The 10,392-nt window shown below is 55.7% G+C and overlaps 1 protein-coding gene across 1 annotated transcript in view; it reads left to right on the top strand.

Moving 5' to 3' along the window:
• RBPMS2 (RNA binding protein, mRNA processing factor 2) overlaps nt 1-10,392 on the top strand; it is a 23,648-nt gene that overhangs the window by 8,666 nt on the left and 4,590 nt on the right. The window contains exons 4-6 of the mRNA XM_009643758.2: nt 652-714; nt 2,344-2,494; nt 3,151-3,299. Coding sequence (XP_009642053.1) covers nt 652-714; nt 2,344-2,494; nt 3,151-3,299 — 363 coding nt within the window. The remainder of the gene's footprint in view (nt 1-651; nt 715-2,343; nt 2,495-3,150; nt 3,300-10,392) is intronic.

Here is a 10,392-nt window from a genome sequence, read left to right as displayed (position 1 = left end):
CCCCGCCCCGGCTCCCCCCTCCTGTCAGGCAGTTGTAGGGAGCGATAAGGTCTCCCCTCAGCCTCCTCTTCTCCAGGCTCAATACTCCCAGCTCCCATCATCCTTGGGCTCCAGACCCCTCCCCACCTTCCTTGCCCTTCTCTGGACATGCTCCAGCTCCTCCATGTCCTTCTGGGAGTCAGGGGCCCAACCCTGAACCCAGCATTCGAGGGGCGGCCTCTCCAGTGCCCAGGACAGGGGCACGGTCACTGCCCTGCTCCTGCTGGCCACACCAGTCCTAATACAAGCCAGGATGCCGTTGGCCCTCTTGGCCACCTGGGCACACTGATGGCTCATATTCAGCCAGCTAGGTTGGGACCTTCCTCAGTCTATCCTAATCAAGGCAGTAGTTCCCCTAGCAGGCAAGGGGTGCCCTTGCTGGGGGCTACCAGGGTGAGCTGTGTCCCCACATGTAGGAATGCCAAAGCATTTTGGTGTGGTGGGAGCAGATGCAGAGCAGGAATCTTGGGCTGATGGCTCTGCTTGAAGGTCCTCTACAGCTTTAGATGGTCTCTTCTGCTTGCTGTAAGCTGTCTGGGACAGAGGGGGTGACAGGGTGGTCTGAGGAGCTGGAACAGGCTTCCAAACTGAAATCGGCATTATTTCTTTTAGCCGGTTGGTTTTGTGACCTTTGACAGCCGGGCTGGTGCTGAAGCAGCAAAGAATGCCTTGAATGTGAGTACCCGCGGTGCCGGGACACCCTGGGGAGGGCTGGGTGCAGTACACCCTGCTCTAGCTAGTCCTGGAGCTGTGGGACAGCGTGCTGCTTGGCTTGACCGTGGGAAGGGTCAGGGTGTCTCAGCTGTGCCCTTGAGTATGGAAGCTAAATGGCCCTGCGGCATCCCACTGGGGAAGCAGGAGAGCTGCTCCAGGCTGACATCAGCCTAAGCAAACAGACACAAATTGTCCCGCGCTTAGTGTAGGTGTAGCTTCTGACCACTGGAAGACTGCTCCAGGGCCTCTGAGGGTGTGGGGAAAGAACAGCTACTTCTCTTCTTGACTTGGCATGCACCTCCTTACTCACCAGGTGGCCTCTGATAACAGGGTCTGGGCTGGGAATCCTGTTCCTTATCCATTAAGTGCTCCCCTTTCCATGGGGAAGAGCTGTGGACTGAGAGGACACCCCCCACACCTTGCTCAAATGAGTGTGGATACCTCGTGTGTCGATGTGGCCAGAGCTACTCTTCAAGGAGCTCTTCCTCCTGCTGTCTGCATTGAGCTGGGGGCTCATCCTAGCTTGACTCCTTGACTTGAGCTTGGCTTGGAGAACCTGAAGTGGGCAGGTCTTCTCTGGGGAACCAACCCTTAGCAAACAGATGAGGAGAGAGGTGTTGTGGGCATAGGAGGTTCCCAGGCATGATCAGGTACAGGGCGATACCCAGTGGACACCCTGTAATGCTTTAATGAGGCATGTGGAGTTCAACTTGGGTTTAGCATCAGCTTTTTGAGGCTCGAGGTTGAGCTCAGCAGGATATGTGGGTAGTGGAGCAGGCTCATTACAAAGCTGGTCTGTCAGGTGGCCGTAGGACTTGCTTGGTGCTAGTGGCCTTGTTAAAGCCTCACTTACCAAATGCCCTGATGAAGTGTGGCAGGTCCTCATCCTGGACTCTGGCCTGCCAGGACCTCTGCAGTCAGAAGGTACTTCCTTCAGGAAGGAAGGAAACCAGCATTCCCGTGCTGCTATTTCCATGGAAGGGCACGAGGCAGGGCCAAAGCTGCCTGGTATGGGCTCTTTAGCCCATTCACAGTGCTTCCAAACTGCTGCAGCTCAAGAAAAAGACTTGAGGCTGGTCAACATGGCAGGCACACCCAAAACGGGATCTCCATCCCATGTGGGCCCGCAGAATTTAGCAGGATCTAGGTAGCAAGACATGCTGATCTGGTTCTGCTCTGCTGTAGACCTTGGGCAGTGGGGCATGTGCCAGTGTCTATGCCCAGGCTGGCAGGAGGTGTAGCAGCATCACAGATAGGAGCTCCAGTATAGCTGGGGTTATCCCAGCTCCAGCAGACGGACCTTTCCTGACCAGCCTTGGTAGCTATTGCTGCTGTGCTGGTTGGTGAGCTGCACGTAAGGAGCAAACCTGTGTCCCTCCTGTTGGAAGCAGTGGTCCTAGGCTAGTGAAACATAGAAATACAACCATGTGGGAGCTTGAGGGTTGCAGTGAGGTGACAAAAATCTGGGTGTGTGACTGCAGCATGATGGCCTTGGTTCCCTAGTTGGGCTTTGCTCCATGAACAGGCATGCCCTGTGCTTGTGCTGGAAACCTCACCTCTGAGAGATTCCTGTGCTTTCTGCTCTGACAGGGCATCCGCTTCGACCCAGAGAACCCCCAGACCTTGCGGTTAGAGTTTGCTAAAGCCAACACAAAGATGGCCAAGAGCAAGCTGATGGCCACGCCAAACCCCACCAATATCCACCCTGCCTTGGGTGCACACTTCATTGCACGGGACCCCTGTGAGTATGCTGGGAGGGACTTTGAGGTCTTGGCTGGTGCAGCCTGGGGAGATGCCCAGCCCTGGGAATGTTGCCAGGGTGAAAAGGAAACCATACCCACGTGTGCTCTGGCTGAAATCTGCCTGGTGCAGGAAGCTCGGCACATTAGGGTTGCAGGGGAATAACAGGCATCTGGTAAGGCTTCTGGCAAACACTAGAATTGTTGGGAGAGCAGAGCTGGTTTTGGTAGCTCAAGTGACATGGTGCGTCCTTGAAACCATCCCTAGGTGTGAAGCAGAAGGGACTCATCCTGTGCCACACACCCTCAGCGGAGCCCAGTGGGGCCAGCAGCCCTGCTGAGGCTTGTTGGGCAGCTGGTAAGGTGATGCTGAGCGCTCTGTCCTGACGTCCTGGGGCACTGGCCCTGTGCTACATGCATGAGCCAGCCTGCCCAAAGCCTGCCTGGGGCACCAAGCAGTGGTGGAGCATATTCCTGACCTCTCTTGGTGAGGCCAGGGGGCCAGAGGAGCAGCTCCTTGCAGGGATGCTGTATTTTATACCTCGCTGTGATGGCAATGCAAAGCTTTAGTTTGGGGTTGGAAATGCAGAGCCTGCCCCTGAAGCAGGCTGTTGGGGCCAGCTACTGAGATGCTGTCGCCTTGTCTCCTCCTGTCTAGATGACCTGACTGGGGCGGCTCTTATTCCAGCATCCCCTGAAGCATGGGCTCCCTACCCACTGTACACCACGGAGCTAACCCCTGCCATCCCCCATGCCGCCTTCACATACCCAGCGGCTGCTGCTGCGGCTGCTGCTCTTCACGCTCAGGTGAGTTGCTCCCAGTGTCCTGTGCCAGGAACCGTGCTCTCCTCTCTCTCCTGCCCTGGTGCTCGCTCCTGTGGGTCTCTGCTTGGCTGGTTTGACCCTGGCCTCTGCACCTTGGCTCCTGGGCAAAGCTTCCTCCCAGGTGAAGTGCATGGGGGGGCCCCTCAGCCCTGAGCAAACCGCAGGGAAGAGGTCTAGTGGCCGAGAGTAGTCGGAGCTGGACAATGATTTCTGACCCAGCAGGTCCAGCCCGCTTCCCTGCGAGAGGCAGGCAGATGGGAGAAAGTCAGGGCTTGATTTCTGGCTTTTTTTGGTTTTTGCTGGTCCCTGTGGCTGGAGAACCGTGTTGTGGGACTGCTGGGAGGAAATGCTCCCTGCCAGCCAGTAAAATAGCTACAAAACGTCCTCCTTGAAGCCTCAGCGAAGGCAGCAGGCTTAGCTTGGTGCTGAAGCTGAAGGGCTCAGCTGGGACCCTCTTGGGCCAAGTGACTTGAATGCTTTTGAAGCTGGAGTCTTGCAGGAGATGAGTGATCAGAGCCTTGCCACAGAAAGGAACTCTGATGGGACGGTGGCGTTGGCTGCCCTGAATGCAGGCTAGAGAGGGTCAGTCTGTATGAGCCTCAATAAGAGCTGGTGGTGGTGCAACCAGCTGCTTGGTGTCCCAGAGCATGCTTGCTAACAGCTCGGAGGTGTAGGGATGCCTGTACTGGTCTGAAACTGGTATGCTTTAACATATGGAGACCAACACCCCTGCTGAGCATGAAGGCCCTGAAACCATGGAAAGGTAAAGGGAAAACAGAAATGGAGAATTAGCGTCCTAATTCCAGGTTAAGACGCTTGGTTTGGAGCACTTGTACAGGAGCCCCTGTCCCTGCCCTGCTTGGTGTTGCCAGCCAGCTGTGCTCTGCCTGCTTTGGCCCGCTCTTGCAGGGTGCCATGGTTGAAGCAGGGTGGTGGGACTCTGGGCTTAGACCTCGGAGCATCAGGGCTTAGCTTCTGCTCCCTGCCCAGCCAAGCAGGGCATTTAGCTCTGCTCTTCCCTGCTTAAATTGAGAGGAAGAGGAGCTGTGTCCCCTCACCTTGTCCTCTGGCCAACAGTCAGCTCAGGTGGCCCTTTGGCATACTCTTGCTTCCTGCAAGCATCTTGACCATAACTGCCCAGCTTTGACCCGAGCTTGTTTCCAAAATGCAACATGGAGGCAGCGGAGGGATGCAAGCTCCTGGCCCCTGTAGGCTTGTCTGTCCTGCGTCATGCACACCTGCAGGCCTCTGCTGCTTTTGCACTTCCACTGGTGAGCTGGCACTGGGCTGAAGCTCCTGCAGGGTGGGCAAGAAGCATGTGGGGCCCAGGGCAGTACCAGGCACTGGCTTGTTCTTCAAAAGGCCTCTAGAGCCAGGCTGGTCCTTCACCAGGAAGGTTGTGCTTGCTGGTTGGTGTTCTCCAAGAGTTATTGCTGGTGCCCACAGCTACAGTGTGCTCTGCTCCTGGGTAGCCCCAGAGAGATGATGTCTTCCTTTCCTTGCCCCTTGTGTGTAGGGTGGTGGAGCCAAGGGCTGTTGCCAGTTCAATTGCCCATGGCAGGGAGGACCAGGAAAAACCCCTCTGGCCCAGCTGAGGTGGTTGAGGGAGGTGAAACCATTACTGCAGTTCCTTCAAGGATGATCATCGGTGGCTGTATGGGGACCCTGAGTGTAAGGGCTAGCTACAGTGCATGGTGGAAGAGGAAAATCTCTGCTCTCCTAAAGTGGAGGGTATCAAGGAGGCCTCCAGCCAGATCTTTTCCCTATGGGGTCTTCCTGCCCCACAGTTGGCAAGCTACTAGCCTTCAAAGAGGTCTTCTGTCCTGAAGAATGACCCCAAGGCTCCAGGGAGCTCCCTGTATAGGTAGGACTCCCTGCCCAAGGAGGTCCTTAAGTGGTGACATGTCCCTAAGCCTTAGGGAGCCAGCATAGCCCTTCCAGGCTATGGCCATGGCTGGACCTAGCTCTCCTCTGAAGAGCAGCTGGGCTGGCTGAGCAGTTACAGCTGCTCCTTGCTGTGCTTGAGCCAGTGGTGACCTCGCAGGGAGACATTCTGGTGCGGTATATGTTACCAATAAAGTTTTATGGGGTTAAACATTACTCAGGTTGGCAGCTTGGAGCTGCCCCATCTCTAGGCTGGAGCCCTCTCCCTTGCAGAGCTGAGGCAGGGTGGAGCAAGTTGGCGAGACACCTTTTGCTCACAAATGGGGCTAAAAGCTGGAACCTCAGAGAGCTGAGCCCTCTGCTCTCACTGGTAGGAGCTGGTTTGCCTTGCTGGCGGGTTGGTGGGCACATGGGTTGTTTTCCAGGACAACTGCAGTTCTTCCTTCCGAGATTGGTGTTGGCTGGGAAGATGGGAACCTGCCTGTTCATGGGCATGACCAGAGCTGTAGCAGCTCCACAGCAATTGGTCCTGAAGCAGGCATGAAGTTGGAGGCTGTAGCTAAACTAAGAGCTTGTCACAAAAGTTTTAAACCTGAAGCGCTCGTCCTCTTGCAGCCCTTGTGTTCAAGTCCAGTAGTGAGCAGGAGAGGAGGTGGCCGCCCTCTGTGATGCACCTATGCAACCTCCTGAAGAGCTGCCTAGAGGGCTGGCAGGAGTGGCGAGGGGTAGGAGGCGGTGTGAGGCTGGCCTGGCCTCAGCTCGCATGCTGGGAGCTGTTGGTAAGCTGCTCGCAGGCGAGGCTGATGGCTGCTCCTCCCGGCACTGCCGTGCCACAGTGATGGTCCTGGCAGGCACCAGGCTGCTGTAGATGTGACTGTGGCCTGACCCTGCACTGCTGAGAGCCTCTACCTATGGAGACTCCACTGACTTTAAGATTGTCCCATCTGCCTTCCCTCCCTCCCACCCTCTCTCAAATACCTCCTTTGATGTCCCTAGTGACCTCCAGCCATGATGCCAGCGCAGGCTAGCCCTGAAGCTCAGAGCTGTCCCTGGCGATGGGACACCCTAGTGATGCCTTATTGCAGCTAGTGGAGTGGCTGTACTACAGCTCCATTCCTAGAAGTGTTAAGCATGATGGCAACCACGTCTGGAAAGACTGGTAAGGTAACCATCTCTCCTCCAAGGTGCACCATGGGATTTGCAAGCTTCTGCCCATCTCTGTAGCCCGTACCTCCTTGGCAACCCAGTGCATGGGCCTCACGCTATCCACCCACCAGAGCCTGGGGAATGAGATACCAGGCCTTCTTTTCTAACCCACATCTCCAACTTGGCAGCACATGACATGGCGCACACAGCATGGCACCATCTTACATCAACTCCTCCCAGCTGAGCCAGGCTCAGCCAGGTCCTGCTGGTGAGAGGGGAGCAGCCTGGTTGAGCTGGGGCAGAGACAACCCTGCCACTTGGCGTGAAAGAAACCTGGTTTCTCCCCAACCACGACCCTTTGAGGGCAACCAGAAATACACCTTGACCTCACTCCTGGCACATGGTGGGGGAGGTGAGTGACGTGATAGTGATAGCACACGACTAAATTCTAGCGGGCACGTTAGCCAACAGCACTTGCCAGTCACTTTGTTCCAGAATTGCATACCGGGACAGACCCTGCCCTTAATTGTGGGTCTAATCTCACCTCTTTCCTCTCCAGTTACTGGAAACAGAGCAAGTTCCTACCTGGAGCTTGGCTTCTCTCTTGCAACCTGAAATTGCAGGCAGGACATGGGTCTTGTGAGCTGTAATGAAGGAAATCGGCAGCCTGGGAGAGATGGGAGCGGCGTAGGAAGCTAGAGGCTTGGGAGGAGGGAAGATGGCCCAGCCTGGGACTGGTTGGCAGGGAAAATGGTTGCCGTGGTTGGCTCTAACTGAAGGAACAGAGTCCTAGCTCACTTCTCCTTGCAGTGATTCTGGGTAAACTTTCTTTTTTCCTCTGTGTTTTAGCGATGTTGGGGAAAGAAGCCATCAAAGATGGGGGCCCAGGTCTGCCTTTGCCCTTGGAAGACTGTGAGGCGCAAAGATGCACAGAGTTGGTCTCCTGGGAAGATGCTTGACATGAGCGTAGAGGCAATGATGCGGCTTGTCTTGTTCTGCTTGTTTCATCTATTGCCTGTGCGATGGAGTTGGGTGGCATTGCACCTCTGATGTGAAACCACTTGGTTTGGAGTGCCTCTAAGCTGGGGTCTGAGTGGGCAGTAAGAGACACCGAGGGCTATCAGTGCTCCTGGAGCTCTTCTGCAAAGAGGTGCTTCTGGCTGTGGCAGGATCCCTGAGGGCAGGACTCTGCTAGGGGCAGGATTTTACCTGGATTTCTGGGTGCAGGACCCTTGGAACATGAGGCTGGTGGTGGTGGTTACCACATGGTACTCGTAGGAGGCTAGGCTGATGTGTTGGGTACCCAGAGCTCTGGAGGGTGTTTGTGGTAGATGCCAAGCCTTTTGGGGGTCAGCTGCCCAAGGTGCCCTCCAGAGCATCCACCTTGCTGTTGCTGGCAGCAGCCTTGTCTGGAGGCTTCAAGAGATGACAGAGGTGGGCCTGTCCAAGCAAGTGGTGGGTGGAAGGAGCAGCCCTGGATTGTGGCTATGTGGTGGTGCAAGAGCCCAGCAGGACCATGAGGCTTCCCAGCACTGAGTTGGGGCAGAGCCTGTTGATGGAAGGAGAGGTCAGTGCTCCAAATCAACCTTTCCCTCTTGTTTGATGCCTGGAGTGGCTCAGGGCAAGCTGGATGTCTTGAGTGGTGGCTGCTGTTGTGGATGGACATGAGGCAGATCCCAATGGCTGTGACCGAGGGAACTGGGAGTGTGGGGATGGCCCATTAGGGTGGCCTTAGGTGCTCTGCCTTCTGTTGGGATGCTGCTATTTGCTGGGTGTGCGGCCACCTGGGTGCCACCAGCCTAGCTGAGCCCTGGAGCACCAAGCAATGGTCACCATGATGGATCTGCTGGATAATGGGGATCCTGCCTTTGTGCATCACTGACTGCTGGACTCACTTCATGGTCCCGCCTGCAAAACCTCCTGAACTTCATGTTGTGGTAGCTAAGCTCTGATAGACCCTTCCTGGGATGGGAGTCTGGAGACAGGCACTAAGATATTAGAAAATCCACCACTTTTTGTTGGGGCTGTTGTGTAGAACTTCGCAGGATTATTTTTTATGGGCAATCTCTGTGCTTCCCAGAGGTGTGAAGCACTCTTCAAGACCTTCATGGTTACAGCGTTTTCCTAAACTCCAGTGACTTAGTGCTGGCATAGTTGGCCAAGCAGCCCTGAGCAAGCTCTCCCCAAGCCAGCAGTTTTCTCTGAGCCAGAGAAGAGCAGGCAGGAGATGCTCTCAGCTCCTCCAGGTACCTGCTGGGCAGCTGTTCTTGCTAAACTCCACCTGATGAGTGAACTGGACCAAAATGCCATCAGAAATTACTCCCTGACCTGTGGCCAGCACTGGCTCTCCCTGGCTAGCTCAACCCAAAGGAGCACAACTCGCTTCTGCTCTGGCATGTCTCTGAGCTGAGGCCTCAAGGCCCAGAGGGGTCCAAGGCATGGGATGGATGCCTGTTAAAACACCATCCTTCTAAGCAACAGGATGGACGGGGTGCCTGTCATCTTCTGCGTGCTCCTCAACACTGTGTGAGATGTGTTGGTCCTCCAGCTCTCCCTCACCATAGCTGCTTTGGGGAGATGTGTGTGCTTGATTCAAGAGGGGGGGAAAAAAAGCCTTGCAGCAAGGTTTTGTCAGTGGTGGGCTGAGACACTTGGGTCTTACAGAGAGTGCAAGTGTTTGGATGCTTGTCTTCCTCAACCCAGCCCCCTGAAGGACCCTGGGAGTGGGTGGCTTGGGCAAAGTGCCTGCTGCTGAGGCTGAAAATACGTGTCCAGAGAGCCCTCATGGATTATATTTAGTGCCTTGTGGGTGCACCTTTGCAGGTTGTCCTTGCCTGCCCAGGGCTGTGTTCCCACCAGCTCTGTTCCCAGCTGGAGCAGAGCAGCTCTTGCCAGCCACCAAGGTAGCCTGCCCAAGGCCCACAGCCCGGGGGAAGTGGTGGCCATGAAGGTACTCGTGGCTTGCTGGGGTGAGGCAGTCTCAGCAGCACAATTGAAGATGCCGCTCTGCATGCCAGCAGCTGGTAGCTAGATGCAGCTCTTGGATGTGCTGGTTGGGTTCCCAGCAGCACGATGGAGTGCTCTGTCCCTGCCTGTGCAGGGAGCCTTTCTGGTACGTGGGGAGGCAGCTGGGTCCCTTCCAGTTTAGGGATAGCTCTGAGCTCCACCAGTTGCTGGGGCTGACTGCAGAGCAAAGACAAGACAACCCAGGAGTAACTAAGGAGGAAAGGCAGGCTGTTCAAGCTCAAGGTGGCTTGAGGATGGAGGGCAAGGTAGTAAACTTAAATTCTGAGGATAATCAGGAGAGACGGAGGACTTGACAGGGAAAGTGAAGTGCCGATGGGGTGACTGTCTGCCCTGTTTATCATTTCTTTGTGATTTTTGGGTAGTGCTGATCTTGTGCTGCAGCAAGGGAGAGGTTCTTCACCTCTGGATGTTTTACCTGGCCTCTGGAGGTGGCAGGCAGAGGCACAAACTTCTCTTTTCCAGCTGTTTTCTGGGATAGATGCTGAAGGCAGCAGCACGAGGCTGGCTGCAGCTGGGTGGGGGGGTCTGTCTTCTCCCTATGGGCAGGCGAGCAGGAGATGTTTGTGGTGGTGGGGCCAGACTCCCTTCCAACTGTGAGCTAATGCAGCTCCAGGAACAACAGCGTCTCTTCCAGTAGAAGCCTCCTTTGCTCTGCTTCCCTTGCCTAGCGTTGGATGTCTCCATTCACTCTTCCTCAGCTTCCTCCTTGACAGGCGTAGTATTTTGAGACAAGGGATCTTCCGAAAGCCCTCAGAGATTTGCTCCCTACAGGGAAGCGCTCTGGCTTGGCCTGCTGGCTGGCAATCCTCTTAGGACATCCCTACGCGGGCTTTTGTGGTGCTGGTGTCCTCTTCCACGTGGCTCCAGGAGCTCACTGTTTGCGGAGCCTCTCCACTCCCTGGCGAAAGTAAGGTGCCCAAGACGTTTTGAGGTATGTGAAGAGAAAACCGCCTTGGCAGCTGCCGCTGTCCTCTTGGCCAGCTGCTGCCCCTGATCTGGGTCTTCCCAGGTGGTCCTC

This window comes from Egretta garzetta, unplaced genomic scaffold, assembly GCF_000687185.1.
Source record: "Egretta garzetta isolate BGI_Z169 unplaced genomic scaffold, ASM68718v1 scaffold287, whole genome shotgun sequence".
Lineage (NCBI taxonomy): Eukaryota > Metazoa > Chordata > Aves > Pelecaniformes > Ardeidae > Egretta > Egretta garzetta.
Note: the sequence above shows the minus strand (reverse complement) of the source record. Positions and strands in the feature narration are given on the sequence as shown.